Raw genomic sequence first — 23,256 nt, forward strand, 5'->3', positions numbered from 1 at the left:
TTCTGGACTCCTCCTCCAAAGGGCTTGAGTCTGATCTCTGGCTCCACCCTCTGAAGCACAGGCAGCTTGTCTTCTGGGCTCTGGCTGGCTCTACTGCACTGCTGCTGGTGGTCTTTCAGAGGTACTGGCATCTCCAAACCATTGGGCTCTCCTGCTGCAACTGGGCTGCGCTTTCACCAATAGCCTCTCACAGGTGCTCAGCAACTTGCATGACCCTTTCAGTCCTGAGCCCTCAGTTGCCACTGAGGCTGCACCTTCACCAGCAGCCTCTCCTGGCCTCTCACAGTGCTAAGTCAGCTGCTTTCCGTAACCCCTTCATGCCTTCAAAACCAGTACCACCTGAGTGACTTTTACATATTACCAAGCCTGGCTGCCAGCACCGGGTTCAACCTTGGCTGCCTCTGGAACACACTTTCTCAGTGCTCTCAGGAAACACTTCTCAGAAGATTTCACCTCAGGGATGCTGGTATTTTCTTAAGCACTGCTCATCTCTTAGCTCCAGCTAACCAGCATCAATCATCCCAGTAACAAAGGTTTCACTTTAGTAGTACTGGTATCTTGTTAGTCACAGCTGATTCTTCAACCTCTGCTAATCAGAACCACAGTATCTTAAATCAAAATAGCAAACAACTTTGATAAGAGTCTTTAATCTTCCCTCTGAAATTTCACAAGCCGGGCTCTGCTCTGCACTGCTCTCAACAGTCTTATCTTCCAAGCTCCCACAGAACATCCCACAGAGCTCTTAACAGTCAATGGCTTTTCTAGTCCAAAGTTCCAAAGTCCTTCCACTCCTCCTCAAAACATGGTTAGGTCTGGCATAGCAATATCTCACTCCTGGTACCAATTTGTCTTAGGGTTTCTAATGCTGTGACTGACATAACACCATGACCATAAAACAAGTTGGGGAGGAAAGGGTTTATTCAGCTTATACTTCCACGTTGCTGTTCATCACTGAAAGAAGTTGGGACAGGAACTCAAACAGGGCAGGATCCTGGAGGCAGGAACTGATGCAGAGGCCATGGAGGAAAACTGCTTTCTGGCTTGCTCCCCATGGCTTGTTTAGCCTGCTTTCTTATAGAATGCAGGACTAGGCCCTCTCCCGTTGATCACTAATTGAAAAAAATGCCTTACAGCTGGATCTCATGGAGGCATTTGCTTAACAGAGGCTCCTTCCTCTCTGGTGACTCGAGCTTGGTGAGGTTGACACACAAAACCAGCCAGTACAATAGCCTTACACTTTCCACTGGAAAGTGAGCCTGTCCTGCTGGAGGGGTGCCACCATTTGCATGTCATTTTCACATTTTGTCATTTTTATCTTTTTAGATGACTCAGGAAGACAGTCATTACTGATGTGCACTTTCCACTTTACAGTTAAGGAAATTGAATTTTTACCCACTATCACAAAGCTGGCAAGTGGCCAAATCGAGACTGGAAGTCAAGTGTTCTGGATACTGGTGCATCATGGGAGTGCAAGGAATGTGCTTTGGACAGACAGACGGACCCTGGTTAGAGGAGTCTGTCTGGACAAGTCAAGAAGCGTCTGACTTTTGTCCCGAATTTGCTAACCACGCCCAGCTTACTGTAGTGCTTGGAGAATGGATAGCAGACCTCCTAGCGGTTTTCCTGCATCACCTGTCTGTATGCGGAGGAAGCTTGGGAAAGCTGGCTCCCTTCACATAGGTGAGGCGATAACTGATAACTGCTGTCACTGTCTGGCGGAGAGATGCCAGAGGGTTATTAAATGTGCAGCCACAGAAGCTCTGGCAAGAACTTGTAGATATGATTGGAGCCAGAAACAGGGAGTGGGCCTTGGTCTCTGTGATGAGTGGGATACCAAGAGCAGGTGGTGAGCAAGTCCTACAGGGAGCGCAGACCAAACCCGGGTAGGGACCTGTGTGCTTCCTCTTTTTAATTCTCTCTGAGCACTCAGTCAGACTCAAGGCACGGGCCTCCTATTCCTTATGAACAGATAACTCCCACCTCTGTGACAAGTATAGCCCCGGAAGCCTTTCTAAAGTCAACTGTGAGGCCCCTAAGCAAACACAAAGTCATTGTCTGAAATGAGAACCTTCAACCCCAGTACGCGAGGGTATCTGAGGACCAGCTTCACAACATCTTGCGAAGAGGGAATTTCTTCATTTCCTCGCTTCTGGTCCTTTCTTTAGCTGAGGTACAGGGTGGCGCTGTGAACTTCCTCTGGGCTGTCCCGGCCACTGTTCCAGGTATTCTAGCTTCGGTCCAAGAGTGGAGGGTCGGGCTCAGGGCCTGACGGCTCAACACAGTCCCATGTGCTGGAGATTTTCGTCAGTCCCAAAAAAGGGAGCTAGAACTCCTGACCTCGTGAGGTGTAGGCGAGGCTGCCAGAAGTCCTTGCTGAGCCAGCCTTGTTCGTAGGCGAGCCGCCCAAACAGAGACCTCTTAGTCTATCAACAACCCCATGGGCTCCATCTCTGGATACCGCGGTCGGGAACCCTTGGCCTCTCCTTAGGATGGCCGCCTCCGTAAATGGAAGGCGGGATGATAATCAGGACAAAGGTGGGGGACAGGACGCAGTTGCAGGGAAGCAGAGGGTCTGCTCGCGAAAGGACAAACTTCTCCCATCCTGGGCAAGAGGGTCAAAGAGCCTCTCACCTAGCAGTGCCGTGTGTCTCCACAGCGACCCCTCGCGGCTGCATGTCAAACTGCACTTCCCAAGGCTTCCCTCGCTCTGGGGCTGGCGGTCTAGCCGCTCAGGTCCCACCCCAGAATCTCTGACCGGGTCTCCACTTCCATAGGACTCACAATGAGGGGACGTGTCACCAACGCACACACGACAGTTGGGGCCTTTTCACGGCCGCGTCATTTTCTAGAAAATGCCCGGTTCCTTGCTTCTACGCTGGTCTCCTCGTCTGTCTAAGGACCTCGGGTCATTGACACCCTGATGAATAACTAAGCAATAGCCACTGTCTAGCCTAGTCCTCGACCTAGGCCTGTTGATCGCAGGCTAAGCGGCTGAGTTGCGATTTGAACACACAGTGTGACTTCAGAGCCCATAGCGTCTGCCCCCAGAGATGTCAGAAAACTATCTGTAAAAACCTGGTGTTTTCAAATACACAGCCCTTGCCACTTTTTCCACACCACAAACCTTTAAAAACAAAACACAAGCGAAGTATTTCATTAAAGGACCCACAGGGACCTCTAGTGTCACGTTCTTGAATCAGAGCTATAGGATCTGATGCGGAATTGTGTGGACAACCCAAATCCGAGGCTTGGGTATGAAGTTAAAACTTTTAAAAATTACCTGTGCCCCACCCATCTCTTGGGCTAGTTACTAGGGTTAGAAAAGGAGAGTCATGCATGGATATATTTTATAAAATTAAATGTATTGACAGCTGTGACTTCTACTTTTGAGGAAACTCAACATTGCCAATTGATATGTGAGGTAAAGAAACATGTCTTGCCTGGGTGTTCACTATCAGGTGGTCTTCTGTATAGTTTTTGTGTGTTGGCTTGAAAAGTAAATTGTTTTGAGGTAGGGTCTCTCTCACTGTGTAGACCAGGGTGATCCTGAACCCACAATTCTCCTGCCTCTCAGCCTTCAGTGTGCTGGGTAACTTGGATTATTATTACCCTCCACTTTGCAGACAAAAACTCTGTGACCAGAGGCCCTTAGACAGATGGTAAGACCATCGCAGAAGCAAGGAACTGGACATTTTCTAGAAAGTGACAAGGCCATGAGATGGTCCCAACAGAAAAGGTCACTTATCCAGATGAATCACCCACCAGCTAAGGCTGAAGCCAGCATTAGAACCTAACCCTGTGGCAGAGTCAGCATATTGCGTTTGAAATGAACTCTCCCTCTGCAAGGCTGCATTTGGAGGCTCACAGTGAGGATGCTGTTTGGATGCCCAGAGTATGACAATTGATTTCTTCTCTTCTAGCCCGGAGAACAGTGGCGACCATTGCAGCAGCAGGTGCTGTGCAAAATGATTTGAGCACATTCTTGATAATTTGTGTTTTGTCCTGTGAAGTATTGTCTTTTACAGATGTACCCAAAAGTGCAAAGAAATAGAGACTTATTCAAGACAACATGCAGTCGGCACAAACTGGGTCAGACCAGGTTCCCAACCTTAGCTGAGCTACTTCCTGCTGAGCAGTTCCCCGCCCCAGCAGGGGCCCAGGCAGGGCCCTTCCTGCCCCCTGCCCAAAGTTCCCCCACTCTTTTGCCCTTCTCTGGGATTCTATGCAGATTCAAAGCACCCCTGGGAGGAAATGACCAGCCAGTGCAGGTTCTGTCGGTCCAGAGTGCCCGTGTGACTTTGGATGGGACTTCAGTCTATATAATGGTGAGAAATGCATGTCTTTGTTTTCCCCAGCAAGTCTAAGGTATTTGGTTATGGCAGCCTGAGCAACCTCAGACCAAGATGAATTCAATGGGTGCAGACCATTAATAGATGACCCTTGGTGACCAAATCAGGAGTGTGTGTTAACTGACTCAGGACATATATGTAATATGTTAGACTACTGTTCTCAGGAGAGACTGACTCGGTCAAAGTGCCCTGCCTCATCCATCAAGTACATCTTTTTTATTTTTTGAAATTACATTTATTTGTGGTGTGTGTGTGTGTGTGTGTGTGTGTGTGTGTGTGTGTGTGTGTGAGATAGAGAGAGAGAGAGAGAGAGAGAGAGAGAGAGAGAGAGAGAGAGAGAGAGATTGTGCACATGCCACCACACATACCGCACTGAGAAAGTCAGCTAAGTGTTTGCTGTGGAAGGGACTGGAGACTCTAACTAAGGAGTGTGAGCGTATGTGTGCACGTAGTTAACGCCGTCCAAAGTTTGAATCTTTGAGAATCTTAACAGAGCCATAACTCTAGCCAACATCAGTGCCGAGGGCCCAAACTGAGGGCCACAGAGTGTCATTAGACTAGACTGCCCCAGGGATTGTAAGCAGGTTCAGTGGGGGATGTCAACTTAATGTCTGTCACTGCTGTTGAGAGACCTGTTGGCAGATCTGGGCTCACAATAGATTAAAAGATCTGGTTGTGACTTGAGATTGTCATTAGGAAAGACACAAGGAACATTCTAGGTAGACCGAAGAATTGAGGGTGAAAAATTAATTCATAAAAATGGAAGAAAACCTGAACTGACATTTGCCAAATTTCCCAAAGGCAAAGAACTAAATTTAAAGAAAATTAAATACATTAAGGGAAAAATATCCAATTATGTGAATTTTCTTTATGGAAAAATTTAAATATACCGATTTTAAAATAATTTACATGGGAAACAGTTTTACTAAGTGTTGACAAACCCCTAGAGCTACTAGAAAGTAAATTAAAGTGATTCCCAGAGGCCCAACCATGGAACAATGAACAGAAGCCGACAGTTCACAAAGAGGAAAAGCAGCAGACAGAACACTTTAAAAACTATTAATATATTTATTTAACGAGTGTGTATGTGTGTGGTGAGGGATGCACATGCCATGGCTCCTGCCAGGCACAGTACAACATTTTGTCCCACTGTGTGGGTTTCAGGGATTGAACCCAGGCTACCAGACTTGGCAGCGAATATATTTACTGGTTAAGTCATCTCATTGGTCCAAACTACTACTTTGTATGTTAGCTATTACCGGTAACCTAAAACTTGCCAATTTAAATAATTCAGTAGAGTTTTTCCCTGTGGGATTCAGCACAGAGCAAGCACTGTGACCTTTGTGACATTTGGCTGCATAGCTGCTAGTTGATCTCAACCCCTAAAAACACTCTGCAACATTCTTGGAAATTGTATAACTGAAACGTTAAGAAACTAGGGAGAAAAAGAAAACCTAGAGTGGTGATCACCATCAGGCTTGGCCTGCTCTGTCTGACCCTGTCAGTTATGGTGACCTCCTTCCAGGAATCCCCTTCAAAATTCTTCACATCCTCTTGGTTCCCACCCCCATCTCCTGGAAAGGACAGGTAATGCAGTCTTGGCCAATGAGGCATCCTGCCCGCAGACATGGGACCTGGGCACTTCCAGACACAGTGCTGCTTATTCAGGAGTGACCAGGACCCCAACTATGAAGCATTCATCCGCTTTGTCAGAATTGCTGGCTGCAATTAAAACTAACAAAAAGAAAAGCACCAATGTGAAGATGGTGTTCTGACGGAATATTATTGTAGGAACAGCAAACTCCTCCACTTTGTTTAAATTACCTTGATTTGAGTCCCTGCGATAGCAAGACTCCAGCGTGGGTGGTTATTTTGTAGCCTGGGGATGCTGCTGTGAGGAAAGATTCTACAGCTATTACATTGCCCTTGAATACTATGGCTTCTCTTCAGGTCATAGAGATCCTTTGCCTTTTACTAAGTTATCCTTGTAAGCAATTTCTTGGAACTTAACAAACTCAAGATAAAGTGAAAGCATTGGGATACCTGGTCAGTGCTCAGCATGATCCTTCAACAATTTATCAAAGATGGGAAAGAGCCACAAGATACTCGAAACTAGGCTATTGTTGTCGAATATTACTTTAAGATGTGTTATTCGTTTATGCTGTGGAACGTTTATTTAATGATGTAAAGATGTGTTGTATTTGTTTAGCTCTGTGAAGCTGTGTTACTTTGCCTATCTAAAACACCTGAGTTAAACACGAGTCAGGGGAGAATAAATACATGGAAAAATCTAGGTTACAGGAGCAAGAAAAGGAGAGGAGGGTGCCAGGAGCCAGCCACCCAGTCACATAGCCAGACACAGAATAAAAAGGAAAGAAAAGATATACAGAAATAGAGAAAGGTAAAAGCCCAGAAGCAGCCAGTTGGTGGTAGCTCACGCCTTTAATCCCAGCACTTGGAAGACAGAGGCAAGAGAATCTCTGTGAGTTCAAGGCCAGCCTGGTCTAAAAGTGGGCTTCAGGACATCTAGAACTGTTACACAGAGAAACCCTGTTTTGAAAAAATGAAGAAGAAGAGCCCAAAGGTAAAAGGTAGATAAGATAATTTAAATTAGGAAAAGCTGGCTAGAAATAAGCTAAGCTAAGCCTGGGCATTCACAAGAGAGAGTAAGTCTCTGTGCCATTATTTGGGAGCTGGGTGGTGGGGCCTTCAAGGAGCAAAGAGTAAAAACCAACCAACTACAAACTAGGGTCTATAAGTCTTGAGCTTTCCTCACCCACACCTGCGCCTCCCTCCTTCCCTCTCTCTCATATGTGAATCCTATAAGACAAAGGAAAGAACTAAGAAAACGATTGCTCCAGACTTTCTTCTAAACTAACCATTTGTCTTCTCAGATGAAAACACAGAACATCTGTTTTGAAGAGCTTGCAAAACACCACAAAATACCGGCCAATAAACTCCCACAGAGTGTCATTTTCTCAGCACTAAAACAGCTACAGAATGCGCCATTACAGGAAAGTAGCCCTCAATTACCTTGCCAGACACATGATGCTGGCAATCTCATCAGAACATTCCTGTTGCACTGAACCGTGCGTGCCTCGGCTCATGATGGATCCACACACCTCCCGTAATCCCAAGGGCTTTGAACCTGGACTAAAAGACAGATTCATCTGATTGTTGGTCCTGGTTTGGTCAGAACAGTGGCCAGGAAACATCTGCCAAATACAACTACTTGGGCTCTCTGCAGCTTCAGGGACTCTCGGCCATGACCTCTTAGTACCATGTCCTTGATTAGGAGCTGCATGTTCTTGGGGCCACAGCTTTCATTCATACCTTATCCTAGCTAAGAGTGGGGCTCAGTCTCTGTCTGCAGCAGGTGAGGTGTGAGACCCCGGTGAGGCAAAGCCTGTGTGTGAAGGAATTGACAGAGCCATGACCCCACCACCACCAGCAGCAAGAGGCCAGGTCTTCATCTCACCTCTTGCCCTTGCTGAATTGCCTCTATTGCATGATGTCACCATCATGGTCTCACCCTGACATTTGGCTAACTCAGCTATGTGAGAAACTGGCACTGTGCTGGGCATAGAGGCATGTGTTTGTCATCCTAGTACTTAGGAATCTGAAGCAAGAGGGTCACAGGTTTGAAGACACCTTGAACCACACAGTCTAGAAACACTAATAGAGAAAATGAAACAAACAAAATCTCCACCTAACCCCCAAAACACAACCTGTATCCGCTTTAACAGTAGTCTGTGGTGCCCCCTTGTGGACATTCAGAATGCTTCGATGACATGCTACAAGTTCATTTATACAAAAACGTGCAGACTGCTGTGAAGAACTGACTTAGCTCTGTAGGATAATTGGATCTGACCTGAATATGGACAGTTTTTCCACAGTGCCAAATGATGAAGACAGAACTCACAGTAAGCGGGCAGAGAGAGAAAACTAGGGCAATGCCCTCAACCCAGTTCTACAGAGCATGCTGGAACCCAAGGACCTGTGGCAAAGCCTAGATTCAGACAGTCCCCAAATTCTGGGACATGATGAGCTCTCTGTCAGTGGGGAAAATCGGTGTGATTCTCTCTGGGTTCTGGAACAAGTGGCTGATTTAAGAGTGTGGCTACAGAAGGTGGTGGCGCACATCTTTAATAGAAGGACTCGGAAACAGGAGGATCTTTGTGAGTTCGAGGCCAGCCTGGTCTTACAGAGTGAGTTCCAGGACAGGCTCCAAAGCTACAGAGAAACCTTGTCTCGAAGAAAAAAAAAAGAGTGTGGCTAAACAAGAATGTTGCTTGAGCAGTGCACATGGAGCTTTGTGACAAACATCTGTATCTCAGAAAGCAGTCCAATACTCTTGTTAAAACAGTTAAAACACAACACTTTTAATTGTCAGTGGTTTGAATGACAAGATCCTGGCCGTTCAACAATTTTTTCCTTGACAAGTCGTTTGCTGGATTTGTTAAGTTTATCTGTTTAACTTCTTGCTGCTGAAGTGGACAGTGGCTTGAAACCCCACACCTTATTAAAAGGAATCCTATGTCATCCAAGGTCATGAATACAGGTGATGAAGCTAACTAGTACCTCCTCTGAAGAAATGCTTTTTAAATGCATTATTTTTAATTGTGTGTGTGCGAGGGTCTATGTGTGGTACAAGCCCGTGAGTGCACGTGCCCTCGGAGGCTTGGGCTTTGCTTCCCTGGAGCTGCAGTTCTGAGCAGCTGTGTCTGCCCGGCTCCGGCACTAGCTCCTCGGCTGGGGCAGTCCTCTGGTCCAGAAACATTTTTTATGCCATGTTACCATGTTATCTCCCACAGATGGGTGACTCAGATGGTAGCACCAGGAGCTTGAGATACAGAACACCTGAAGAAGGCTCGGGCTATGATTAGTGCCTGGGTTAATTCTTGTAATTCTTTTTTTTTTTTTTTTGTAAAAAAAAGAATCCAACATAGACAAAATTTTTTTCCATTCCTTCTGCAATTCTCTTTTCACACAAATAAAAAAAATTGTTTTGGGGGCTGGAGAGATGGCTCAGAGGTTATGAGCACTGGCTGTTCTTCCAGAGGTTCTGAATTCAATTCCCAGCAACCACATGGTGGCTCACAACCATCTGTATGAGATCTGGTGCCCTCTTCTGGCGTGCAGGCATATATGGAGGCAGAATGTTCTATTCATAATAAATAAAGAAATCTTTAAGAATTGTTTTGGTTTTTTGTTCATTTGTTTCAATTCAGGGGACTAGACCTGGGGCCCCATGCATGCTGGGCGAGCACTCTTTCAAGCAAGCTGCATCCCACCCCTGGGCCATGTGTGTGTGTTTTGAATGATGAAGAATGAATAACTGTGTCTACTTAGGTGGAAAATGAAAGCAGGAAATATTTTTTACTTCTTTGGTTCTGGGTAACTATGACTTTAAAATGTAAGACATTTAGAGAGTTTTACAGACGATACTTTTGTGCTGGATCAGCCATACGGTAGTTCACCCCTTCCATGTCTGAAGGGTTCACACAGGCACTCTGCATCCGGGGCACACCCTCTGCCCAGGCTCCTCTGCACAGGCTCCACAGACAACTGGGTGAGGGGAGCACCCCTCAGGCACAGTGGCTCTCAGGAATAAAGTGCCTGGACTTCTGTACCTCCAGTGTCAATGGGCAATCTACACCTGGTTTATGTTGCCAATATATGGGCACCTTTGAGGAAAAACCACTGGGAATAGATGAAAGAAAACATCCTTGCTTATAATGAATGGCATTTTCCTATGAAAATGGCTTCAAAATACATGTTTTAAATCCAGAAATCACATCTTCCAAGAGATCTAGTCTAGGACCAACAACATTCTATAGACAAGCAAGCAGACAAAATCAACCAAGGGGCAGCAGAGTCCGCTGACAGCCCAGAGAAGTTGCAGGCAACACCATGTCCTTTAAGCATGTGTGAGCCATGTAGGACTCTCTGCTGGTGTGCGCGGGTTCACCATGCTCTGCTTCACCTGGAAAGGGAAAGAGAGACAAACAAGGATATCATTAGCTGGAATGGCCTGTCTTAAAAGTTCATTCATTCCCAGAAAAGACTAGAGAAACCCAGGCCCTAAAAGTTTAATATTTTAAGTTAATTTCAGGGACCCCCAAGTCCTGGCTTTAATAGGTGCCAGAAGGAGCCCAGGAGTAATCTTTTAGCAAGTTCCTCTGCTCTCCATGGGTGATTGTGACATCTCAGTAGATGTCACAGGGTAAATGCTAACAGACCCGCTGTTCTCAGGACCTCGTTTAAAAAGAATTTCTGGAGGTTTAAAATGAAAAAACAAACAAACAGGGCTAGAGATGTATCTCAGTTGAGAGGGTCTAGTGTTCACAAAACTGAGTTTGATAAAATCAGCGAGGTGGCTCAACCTGTAGTCCCAGCTCTCTGGAGATGGAGGCAGGTGGATCAGAAGGAGTTCACGGTTATCCTTGGCTACGGGAGAGTTCTAGAGCAGCCTGGGACACATTAGACTCTCCAAAAGGAGGGAGAGAGCAGAAACCTTTACAAAACAAAGGGTCCTGAACATTACATTAGAACAGGAGAGAAGTGACTGCCAATACCTAACAATTCTAGGCCCAGCTAGGAGGTGACCCTGTCTGTCTTCCTGTCCCAGCTGGATTGAATATCCAACTAGGAAATCTCTGCCTCTGTCTTGCTTGGAGACATCTGACTGAGCCAGCGATAAAGTGAAGCCTGGTGCAGCCCTTCCTGAGAACAGGCTGCCCCCAGGGTATCAGCAAACACATCATGAAGTCCTTCAAACCTTCACTCGACATGAAAATTAGCAGACCCAAGGACACAAACCATGTGTCAGCCATGACCCCTAGGTCCCAGTGTGGACAATTTCTCGGGACACAATTCCAGTGTCACAACTATCAGCTGCATGCAGAAGGCTCTGCACTATTTAGATGAACGTCTTCCAAGGCAGATCTGTGCAAGGCCCTCAAGGTGGCCCCAACATAGAGAAACTCCAGAATGCCATGAGGACCCCATTAATGGCTCCTGAGAATGTGCAGACCCCAGTCCTTACAGATATAACGGTACACTCCCTGGACTGTGACACGGTTCTAGCAGCAAATGGCAATACGGAGCTAAGAGGAAGTCTCACTCACAGACTGAAGTAGCAATCAGTGGCCAGATGCACCTGGGGACAGGGCAGTTTTTAGGCACTTTCCTTCCTTCCCTGGTACTGTCACAGCAGGAGAAGTGTGGCCCTGGTCTGCCATCCTCCCCTCAGGACCAGACCAAAGGTTCTGTCTTATCTTTGAACTGCAGAAAAGCACTTACCCGTCTACATAACAGCTTGGGAGCCTCTATTTTACTCACTCAGAGCAGGGACTTATGGGAAAACATAATTTTATTTTGTTATTAAAGTAAGCACTGCCCTGGGCATGTTATTTACACAGAGATAACTGCACTTCGGAGATTGTGATGTCCCGGGAAGGTAAACTCTAACCTCAAAGAGCAGCCCATCATTCTTGCTGTCACTCTCCTTGATAATGTGGTACCGGGTAATAATCTCGCAATTGCTACCTCCACAGTCCTATAACGGGGATGCTTGGCCAGCCCAGAGGAGGGTCAGAGGCCCTGTGCCTTTTCTCCCACACACATGGCAGCAAAATCAATGATGGATTCTTTGCTCGGACGATTTGAAAGTCTTTGTTTCAATCAGTTGCCAATCAGCAGCTGCTTCCCCAACACCTGCTGCAGGCTGGGCCGTGCACTGCCCTCAGCTCTGCTCAAAATACAGGAACAAGAAAACAATATAACCCTGAGCTGTGCTGTTAAAATTCACAACCCCAGGGGTGGGGTAGGGGCTACATAGTTTAACATGGCTGGTCTCTAATAGAATAAGACAGAGAATACATAAACACTAAGACTTTAAGCTCCAAAACTGGGCATTATCCGGTCCCCCAAGAAATTCCTTTTCCCTGGGTCGGGCATTTAGGCAAAAGCCACCATTCTCTCGGGGACTTGAAGAAAGTTCCTACTTGCTACAAAGGGAGTCAAGAGGGACCTGTGGCTCTTCCACTAACGTAGGACCGTGGTGCCTATGAACTTGACAGGGTCAATACTAGCCTCTAAGCTTCCTTGGTCCAGATTCACAAGCCCCACCCCAGTGCACAAGCCCCACCCCAGTGCACAAGCCCCACCCCAGCGCACAAGCCCCACCCCAGCTCACAAGCCTCACCCCAGCTCTCAAGCCTCATCCCAGTGCACAAGCCCCCTTTCTCCCATTCTCATTTAACCCGAGAAATCTTTTCCCTGTCGCTTCTCCTTGCTTTCTCTGGAGACAGCCTTGGCAGTTTGGAATAAACTTTTCCCTTTTCACCCAAGGAGCAGTTAGTCTGGTTTCTTTACTGCACCCATTTTCATTCAGGCATGGCATATAAATCTATCTTAGTATCCTCACCCATCTCCCTACAGAGCTGTCAGTCATGACAATCAGGAAGTGAACTAAAAATGAACATGGAATGGCAGCCCCAGCAACAGCACATGGTTCCGAGTCATGAGAGCTCCGGAGCTAGAATGCCTTGCGTCTGAATCTCAGCACTGCCACCTCTTGGCTGAAAGGCATCAAGCAAGCCTGGCATTTCTCAACCAGGTGCTCCATTTTACAGCCTAGGAATCACTGCTTACTTCACAGGGGTGTGGTGAGAAATTAAGCTAATCACATGAAGCGATTAGCATAGCACCGACCAGTAAAACATGTTCAACAAACTGTAGCTGCTATTGTTAGTATTGCCATTATCACCTCTCAGGTTTGCAGGTGTCATATATAGCAACGTTCTTTTTCTTTTCTTTTTTTTTTTTGGCAGATTTTTTTTATTTGATTTAGAAACAAGATTGTTTTACATGTCAATCCCAGTTCCCTCTCCCTCCCCTCCTCCCCTACCACTCCCCACCCCAACTAAAACCCTACCGATCACATATCCTTTCTGCTCCCCCTGGATGGTGAGGCCTTCCATAGGGGGTCATCAGAGTCTATTGTATCCTTTGGGATAGGGCCTAGGCCCACCCCCATGTGTCTTGGCTCAGGGAGTATGCCTCTATGTGGAATGGGCTCCCAAAGTGCACACCTATGCTAGAGATAAGTACTGAACTACTACAGCAGGTCCCGTAGATTTCTGAGGTTTCCTCACTGAAACCCAGGTTCCTGGGGTCTGGATCAGTCCCGTGCTGGTATCCCAGCTATCAGTCTGGGGAGCAAGAGCTCCCCGATGTTCAGGTCAGTTGTTTCTGTGGGTTTCATTAGCCTGGTCTGGACCCCTTTGCTCATCACTTGTCCTTCTCTGCAACTGGATTCCAGTTCAGTTCAGTGATTAGTTGATATAGCAACATTCTTATTGTCACTTAGGAAACACTCTGCCCTGATCCTTGACCTCACTCCAGATCAGATCACCCCCTTCTTCTTGCCCCCGTCCATCAGTGGAGCCTGCTTCTTCTTTACACTCGGACAAGATGGTAATGGGGACCAAACCTTGGGCTGCTGAGCTGTCTCTCCAGCCTGTGGGAATTTTATTATTTTTATTTTGCAATGCTGAGATTCCCACCCCAGGACCCAGTCACTGAACTTACACCTCCAGCCCCTTCTCCTTTCTCTCCAGTGGCCCCTTTGGTCTCAACTTCATTACCTCCAGAGGAATAAACCACATCTCCCCACAGGCATCCCAGTGATGCTGACATGAAAAGCGTCATTGGCTCAGACTCAGATGTGGGGCAGCACAGTCCAGAGCAGCAAGTCTGATTCTTAGAATCAGTCATCCCAAGTCATTCATACTGTCTGTCTACAGTCAGACAGGCACAGCCTTAACACTGGGCCTCAACCTGGTAGCCTAGACCCCAGGTAGCATTCACGGGGATTTGTATCTTGAATGGAACTTTTCTCCATTTTCATTGAGCTCTAAGTGAAATTTGTTATTCCTTCGATGATGATTACAGATGACAAATCATAGAGGTGACAGTGTATCTGTGACTGTCTCCAATGGCAATAGAGAAGTCAATGGTCCTTTCCAGTTGTATTATAATTAGGGTTGTGGTAAATGTTACATAGTCTCTAGTCGTCACTACTTTGAGAGTTATAGGCTCATTACTAGATTCCCCCTTATTTGTTTCTTTGTTTTGTTTGAAACACAGTTTCATGTAACACAGGCTGGCTTCAAACTCACTAGCAATTGCAGTTGAGCTGTTTGCTTATTTGGTTTTGTTAAAGACAAGATCTCACTATGTAGCTCGGCCTGTCCTAAAACTCACCATGTAGACCATGCTGGCAGGAACTTGTTTGGGTGGAAGCTCCATCTCACACCTCTCTCTCTCTCTCTCTCTCTCTCTCTCTCTCTCTCTCTCTCTCCAAACTCTGCCCCCTTTCAAAACAAGTCCAAGAGGCAGCTCCTCCCAGGTCTACAGGGTATTTAAACTGCCTCCTAGGGACAGGCCATGTGATTTTTTGGTCTCCCCATCTCCTCTCTAGGGGCCGAAAAATCATCAGGGAGCATTTTGCCCATTAAACCTGGACTTTTAATTCTTATTTCAGCTTGATTTGGATTACAGTGTAGGTGGAGAAGCTTAATATTGGAGTATAGAAAGCTTACAGAACTCAAGCATTAAACACCTGAGCTACTCTGCCTAGCTTCTTGTGTGCACCTATGTGTTGTATTATTTTGAGAGAGGACCCTATATTATGCAAGGGTCTACATCATGTGACATGGAACCCCCTTGCATTGGGAAGGCCTGCAATGCCAGAAAGGTGAACGATGTATAAATTACTCACTGCAATGTGACATTAAAATATTCTTCGGGTGTCACTACTTTCGGTCCACCAAAGTAGTCCAAGACCCAGATATTGGTTATATTTAACTTAGCAAAGAACCAATTATGGCTGGAAGGCCAAGTTTTCATCTCAGGGTGTCGAAGGAATAAGGAATTCTTTGCATAGTCCGCTTCTTTCTCATTCACCTGAAGGATAAAAAGGAGAGAAACCGTTAACACTTTCATTTCCCCTGCTCTAAGAAAGTGTGCCTCTTACACCGCAAACCCTACCTGAGAACGTATTCAGTTGCAAAGCCCAATCTTAAGAGCCTATGGGAAGCTTCAAGAAAAACAGACAACAATGATTTCAAACTTGTAACAACACATGCATCAAAACAGAAACCACTCTAAGGATGGAGCTGCTGCTGGACAGTAATGTCACCCGGGCCTGGGAGCACTCTCCCACTCACCCCAGGGTGAGCATCTGTCACTCCCCGGCTTGCTCCTGTCAGTCAAGGACACCACCCACAGAGATAGACTGATGGAGAATGTCCAGACCTGAAGTCACAAAGAAGCAAACTACTGGCTCAGCAATAAGATTGGTGTATGTGACAACCGGCATTCTGTAGATCTTTTTCTGTTTCGTTGTTTTGTTTGTTTTGAGAGATGGTGGCTCACTATGAAGCCCTAGCTGTCCTGGAACTCACTATGTAAACCAGGCTGGCCTAGAACTCACAGAGATCCCATCTCTGCATCCTGGGTGCTGGGGATTAAAGGCATGGGCACTGTCAATCTCATTTAACCTCTTCACTCCAGAACTCATCCCAAACTATCCAAACATACTTCTAGTTAGTAACAGACACTCCTCTTGTTGGTATCAAACAAGGGGAGATGGAGCCCAGGTGAAATTAGAGAGCGATGTTTCTAGATGAGATGTTTCTTAACAAGAGTGTTTTTATACGGGGGCCTTCCAGATGTGACATGTTTGGTTCCAGGACATAGGTCCTTTGCCCCTTAAGAGCCCTACTGAACACCTACATGAGTGATCCCGGTCAAAGACTTTAGTTCTTGGAATCATTGTATGTGCTAGAACATATTCTTACCATGCACCCACTAACAAATCCATTGCATGTTATTCTTCAAGGACTGATGGGGGAAGTACTTCTGTGTATGTTTATCTTAATGATTGTTAAATAAAGTTTGGCCAATGAAACAGCAAGTTAGACAGGACTAGGAGTCAAAGAGGATTCTGGGAAATGTAGTAGAGAAGTGGTGATCCAGGCAGGAAGGGACATAGCAAGGAGACTTATATTTAAGCAAAGGAAACAGGAAGTGTTCCCCTTTTCCCCACGGTGCCTCCTCCAGCGGCGCAATGTGATCCACCGGCAAGGAGGGACGCCAATAAGGCATCCGATAAGATAAGTCTTACAAAATATATAGATTTATGATAATTAAGAATGAGCTAACAGATGAGAAATCCTAGTCATTGGCCAAGCAGCATTGCACCTAATACAAGTCTCTCTGTGTATTAATTTGACCCCTAACTCGGGCGGGCGGCTGTCATAAAGTGCACACGTGGCGATGGGGCTCTGTGGCTTCTGGCAGAAAGATTTATCATAACAAAGGACCCCTTTCTTGTTTCTGATACCACGATGTTCTTCCAAGTCCATCTCTCTTCATGGGAGTCGCTGCTTACCTTGGTCACAGTTCCTGACAGCATTATATGAACACACAAGGGACTCTGGGGATCAAATCCATGTTTCCTACAGAAGACAGTCTGTGCCAAAGACAGTGTCAATGTAGCCTGTGGATTTTCCTGCAGAGAGAAATATGGAAATCCTTCCATGTGAAATTTGGTTTCTGGAGAAGTATAATACACGCTGCAGACATACCATCCCTCGATGTATCACACTTCCATGGAATGTGAATTGTAAGCCATTTCGAACCAGGGAAAAACAATCCATGGGTGGAAATAGGTCCTGATCCCCATGAAGTGTGTGTGTGGAGAGGTGTCATGTTCTTAAAGATGTACTTATTTAATGTATATGAGTGCTCTATCAACTTTATGCCACAAGAGGGCATCAGACACCACTAGAGATGGTTGCAAGCCACCATGTGGTTGTAGCAATTGACCTCAAGACCTCTAGGAAGAGCAGCCAGTGCTCTTAATCACTGAGCCATCTCTCCAGCAAGATGTCACGTTTTAAATTAACAAACTATAGGGAATGTTTTAGCATGTGTGTTCTTATCTGTTTCATAATTATCAGAATTATAAATACAGCATTCCCCAAACAGAGCTGGTGATAGCCCTCACTGAAATATCTACAAGATCAAACTCTAATTTAAAAACAGTGCATAAAAAGACCACAGTTGCTTGAACAGCCTAATTGCATAATTTAAACAAGAAAGTAGCTGAGTCACGTTGCATAGTTATCTCGTGACTGCAGAAGTTGTCTTGTGATCTTAAGAAGGGAGAGCTGCTTAGTCTTCTCCCAGCTTCTTCTGTAAGAAGAGAATTCTTAACTCAATTCCAAACACAAAGGCAGAAAGACTCCTCAATCCTTTCTCTCCAGAACTCGGCATCATTCCAGATTACTGCAAATTCACAGTAGCATTCACTCAGCGTGTTTTGGGGGTGAACTTTCCTATTCCACAATGGCCCATCAAAAACAGTGAGCCCCAGAGATTCTCAGGAAAGATGAAGAAAAACAGCGCTCAAAAATAAGTGCAGGTATTGCTCTTCCATAGGGCCCAAGTTTGGGTCCCAGCACCCACATCCAGTGGCTCACAGACACTTGTCATTTCTGGCCTATGGGCACCCACACACCAATAGCCACACATACACATAACTAAAAGTACAGTCAATCTTGCTGGACATGGTAGTATGTACCTTTAATCCTAGATAAAATATTTGCTGTCTTCAAGTTGTAAGATGAGGAGAGGAACTCCCCCTACCCACCCTACCTGTCCAAAAAAAAAAAAAAAACCCAAAACCAAAACCAAATAAACAAACAAACAAAAAAAAAAACAAAACAAGGGAGAGAGAGCTCAGGTAAGATTTCTCACCTTTGAATTTCAGATTCAGTTGAAAGGTCATACATAACCAAAAATCAGGACAGGAGTAGTAAGGTGTATTAAGGCAGAGGGAATGTTAACTGTGCAACACACAACATAGAAACACCACAACTATTAAAAGAAAGCCAAAGTGACGGCAAGCCAAGGAATGGAGGGGCTGGGGAGGTGGTGAGCTTGGCTCAAACCCAAGCTCAGATGTCTGGATTGGATTTTGCAGGTATCCTCAAGCAGCACTTTCCAAAATCCCCTACAGAGTTTGTTGAAATGGTGATTCTTGGTACCAGTCTGTACCCAAGGTTTTATTTATTTTACTATTTGTGTGTGTGTGTGTCTGTGTGTATGTGTGCACTCATGTGTGTTCCATGTATGTGGGCAGATGTAGGTGGGAGTCAGATGACATTGGGTACCTTCTTTGATCAACCTCTACTTTATTTACTAGGACAGGGAGTGTTTTTTGCTCAACCTGGAACTTACTACCTTGTCCTGGGAATTCCCTGTCTCCACTTGCCAAGCAGTGGGACTACAGGCAGTCCAGTTGGTTTTCTATGTGGGTGCTAGGAATCTGAACTCTGACAGTTGTCAAGTTCTTTTCCTGATGAATCATCTCCCCAGCTCCCACACCCAGGGTGACAAACACTTTGGGTGATTCTTAAGCAGTAACAGGCAGTGTTGGTTAAGCCCCATGTGAGTGGGGCAACACTGTATTTTGTTACTGGGCAGGGTGGTCCAGACAGTTTCTAGCAGGAAGTAGTGAGGACTTAGCCTAAGCACAGGGTGAATTAAAGAGGAAGAAGCAGAGATGGGAACAAAGGAAGCAGAAGAAAACTAGAGAGATTTGGAGAGGCATCGAGAATTCTAACATATTTACTGAGAAAACAATAATTCCACAAACCAGGACACTGACAGTCAAAGGGAGAAGGTTTCCAAGAAGAAGAGGGAAATGGGATTTTTATGTGACAGATACTAACTAAATGAAGGCAATCAGAAATACAAGACTCTGGTGAGGTCCAACATAAACACAAATGTGGAAGTAAATCCTAAAGCAGAAGGGAAACCATGACTGTGCACATAATATTCGAAGATCAAGGGGGTAAGAAATTGACTTGTTTTTAATGGGTCAAAGGGGAAAAGAAATCAGGAATAACCTGGTCATATCACAAGAGAGAAGTGCCAAGAAGGAAGAAAAGATAAAAGCATTTTGTTTTGTTTGAGATAGGACAGTCTGGCCTTGAACTCACCAGATAGCAGAGAATAACTTTGAACTGCTAACCCTTCTGCCCCTACCTCCCAAATACTGAGACTATAGGCCTGCACCACCAAGCCTGCTTTATGCAACACTGGGATACATCTAAGAGCTTCCTGCATCCTAGGCAAGCATTCTCTATCAATTTTGACTTGTTGTCTCTACAGAGCTCAACTTGGTACTATATTATCAACCAGCACCAACAAATTCTTCCTATAAACATTTATTATACATAAACATTACACAGCGAAAAACTAGACAAGAGGAACATCCCAGTGGGAAGTAGACTCAAACCCCACAACTTGTCTCTGAGGGAGATGTCTGGCATTTTACATGGGAGAAGTGGTCTCAAGCCTGAGTCTTATTCTTCTAACCTACTGGGAAGGCATGAAGAGAGACTCTTGGTGGTTGGAAGCAAGAGGAAAAGCAGAGCAGAAGCCAACTTTGGCTGGTTAATTATCTGAGTCAGCATCCATCAGACCCCTCTTGACATGTTCACACCTTTTCAATGCCATCACAGAAACCTGAAACCATGGGTTTGCTCCTCACATCTGCCTCTTCTCTACACACGAAAGATCTCACGGGAGTCCTACCCGATGGATGGCCATTAACTAGCTGGTCACAAATGAGCCCCTTTCCTCTAAATCTCAGTGTCCTCATCTCTTCAGTGAGGGTGGCAGTTCAGTCAGTCCCCTTCCTGTTAGAATCACCAGGGAGGGCTTGAGGGAGTAGAGGGCTTGTTGTACAATAAAGTGACTTGGCAGCGCATTTTAAAGCTCTTCTCGAGTGATCTGCGGGTCAGTGGAGTGCCACCGCTGGAGTAGAGGGAGCATGTGAATGGCAGATGCCTAAAGCAGTGAAGTGGCCTGGGCAGAAGGAAATGGAGAATTGGGGTGAATATATCCAGGCTGGAGGAGCAGTGGCTTCTGTTCTTTTTTGTTTCTCAGAAAATGCAGTTCCACTCCCACTCCCAGGGCTGCTAGGCTGCTTGATTTCTGTTTTTTTTTTTTTTTTCAAGAAGAGTTAGACACTTAAAATTTTAGACGAATTAAACAAATTAGACAAAGCTCACTGACTCCAGACTGACAGTTGAGGAACCTGCATGGGACTAAACGAGGCCCCCTGAATGCAGGTGACAGTGGATGGCTTGGGCAGTTTGTGGGGACACTGGCAGTGGATCCAAGATCTATCTATCCCTAGTGCATGAACTGGCTTTTTGGGGACCATTTCTATGGAGAGATATCTTTCCTTGGTCCTGCCTCAACAGTGATGATTGGACAGACTTCATTGACTTCCTTTGGGAGGCCTTACTCTCTCTGAGGAGCAGATAAGGGTGGTGTGGGGGGAGCAGGAGAAGGGGAGGGAGGAGGAGTTGGGATTGGTATGTGAAATAATAAATCTTTTAAAAAATTAGACAAAAATTCAAACAAATTCTATTTATTTGTTATATATCTCCTCTCTCCCTCTCTCTCTCTCTGTGTGTGTGTGTGTGTGTGTCTGTGTGTGTCTGTGTGTGTGTGTCTGTGTGTGAAGAGAGTGCAGGTATACCACAGACCACAGGTGCACATGTATTAATGAGTGTATGCTGTGGCCAGAGGTCAACTTTGGGTGTCACTCCTCAGAAGCTGGAGCCATCCAACTTGTTTTTTGAGATTTGAGACAAGGTCCCTCCCTGGGGCCTGAATCTCACCGACTCAGCTAGGCTGGCTGGACAGGGAGCGGTGTCAGCCAGTGAGGATCTCAAGTGTATGCCATTTTTCCCTCACTTTTTACATGGGCAATGAAGACCAAACACAGGTTCTCATGCTCTCATGGCGTGTACTTTACCAACAGGCTCTTTCCCCAGCCCCTACAATTGCAGTTTTAAAAGGCAGTGACTAATTTAAATTTGTTTAGAATAAAACAGAATTTTGTCAGCTGATGAAAGCCGGCCTCTGGGCTCAGGGGTCCCAGTCTGGGGCCTTTGCTTTGAAGACAGGTGGATCTGAGGTGAACTAGGGTTTCCTCATGTCATCAGCTATAAGGTGGGAACAGTCAAAGCTATTCCTAAGAGCTATTCCAAAAGACAATAAATGGAAATGAGTGGAACTGAAAAGCTCTTGCTTGGCACATGACACCCCAAGTGCTTGATCAAAATGTCACTTTCTCTCATCTCACTTTTACCAATACACTGTGCCTTCCTGGCTTTGCCACAAAAACCCTCCACCAAGTCAGGCTCCATTTCTAGGCACCTGTGTGGCTCTTCCCTCCCAGGCTGTGTTCCACCAGAGCTGTAAGCTTAGCCCAGTCCCAGAGAGTAGGCAAAGTACAAAGAGGGACCAGCCCTTCAAAGAGTCCTGCTCTCTACTGAAGCCACTATGCTTAAGTAGTTCAAAAAACGCTGTCAACCATGTTTCATAGTATCTCCCCACGGCTGATAGAAAAGTTCTGGAGAGGTAGGATAGAGAAACTCTGAAGTCACATAAACCAAATGCTAAACTACCCAACAATCTGTATATTTTGTATAGCCTTTAAATAACAAGCACCCAGTTCATGCAGAGACAGCCCAGGTACTAGCAAAGAATTTCTCCCCCAACATCTGGGATGCTACAGTCTCCTCCTAGCCAGCGTCGGCCAGAAGGGACACTCATCTGAGCTGGGTTCAAACTTCTTATCTCTACGAACCACGTTCTCCGTGGCGAACTAAACTTCAGAGGCTCGCTCCCTGCTCGGCCTGTGGTTGCTAGCCCCGCAGCGCCCAACCTAGGGAACCGCGAGGCGCTCCTGCTCACCTGCAAGTCGCTCACTAGTTGCTGCAACGGGCTCAGGTACATGTAGGGCACACCGCTGCCTGCTCCCGGGGGACCGTCACTGAATGAAATGACGTCCGCGAAGGACCTGCCGCGCACCGCCTCCAGCGTGGAGATAGTGGCCACCGCACCCCAGTCCGAGACGTGCGTCACGAAGCGGGCCACGCGCGGCGCGTCATCGCGGGGTGGCAGCGGAGGTAGTCGCCTGTCCACGTCCCAGTCCCCGTGGTCCAGGCCCCCGCGACCCCGGGCCGGCGACACCAACAGTGCCACCAACGCCGGAGCCAGAAGGGCAGCGAGCAGGGAGCGCGCAGGCCCAAGAGCCCTGCGAGCCATGGCGGTGTCTGCAGAGTCCCCCCGCCCTGCAACCTAACCCTTGCCTGGATAACTAGAGCCCGCCAGGGTCCCGCCCCTCCGAGGGGGCCAATCAGAGATGAGTATGAAGGAGGGGGCGTGGCCCCTTGCAGCCCGATCCACAGACGCAAACGCTCTGTCAGCTTAGTTCCGAGCTTAGGTCTTCAAAGACTGCGAATTTGCACTAAAGAGATGCTTTTTCCCCCCTTACACAGAAGGATAAGATATGTTTAGGAAAAAAATTAAACAACTTTCCTAAACACGCTGCCAGGCTACTAGGAAAAGGCTGCTTTCTTCACGCACGCACCACCTTTTCTAATGTCTTTTAGCGTGTGTGCCTGGCATCTGAGAGAGTGAGTTTTCTATGTATGCCCTTGCTTGTTTACTCACTCTTTTGTTGTTGTTGTTTCTTGTCTTTTTAGAGACAGTGTTTCTTTGTGTAGCCCGGTCTGTCCAGGAACTCGCTCTGTAGAACAGGCTGGCCTCAAAGTCGCACTTGTCTATGCCTCCCAAGTGCTGGAATTAAAGGCATGCGCCACCACCGCCTGGCCTGTTTACTCACTGTTAGCAAGCGAACTTCCTTGTAGTAAAAGGCAGAAGTACAGAACTGGAGGAACTTACGAACTACTGGCCCAGGAGTGCCCTCAGATAAAGTCACTAAGAGATTATTGAGTTCCAG

The 23,256-nt window shown here is 46.3% G+C and overlaps 1 protein-coding gene across 3 annotated transcripts; it reads right to left on the reverse strand.

Moving 5' to 3' along the window:
* Positions 1–9,704: 9,704 nt before the first annotated feature.
* Positions 9,705–22,607, reverse strand: Creg1 (cellular repressor of E1A stimulated genes 1). Of its 3 annotated transcripts, none has more exons than XM_027417126.2 (4): positions 22,206–22,604; positions 16,813–16,932; positions 15,139–15,323; positions 9,705–10,335 (listed from the first exon to the last, which is right to left on the reverse strand). In XM_027417126.2, the coding sequence occupies exons 1-4, from the start codon at positions 22,557–22,559 to the stop codon at positions 10,332–10,334; spliced, it is 663 nt and encodes a 220-aa protein (XP_027272927.1). In that variant the 5' UTR covers positions 22,560–22,604; the 3' UTR covers positions 9,705–10,331. The 3 variants fall into 3 exon arrangements, with proteins under 3 accessions (XP_027272927.1, XP_027272926.1, XP_027272928.1); XM_027417125.2 differs by lacking the exon at positions 9,705–10,335 and adding an exon at positions 13,595–13,875 and having other exon boundaries at positions 22,206–22,607; XM_027417127.1 differs by lacking the exon at positions 9,705–10,335 and having other exon boundaries at positions 15,135–15,323; positions 22,206–22,606.
* Positions 22,608–23,256: the final 649 nt, after the last annotated feature.

The sequence above is a fragment of the Cricetulus griseus genome, chromosome 5 (genome assembly GCF_003668045.3).
Source record: "Cricetulus griseus strain 17A/GY chromosome 5, alternate assembly CriGri-PICRH-1.0, whole genome shotgun sequence".
NCBI classification, from domain to species: Eukaryota; Metazoa; Chordata; class Mammalia; order Rodentia; family Cricetidae; genus Cricetulus; species Cricetulus griseus.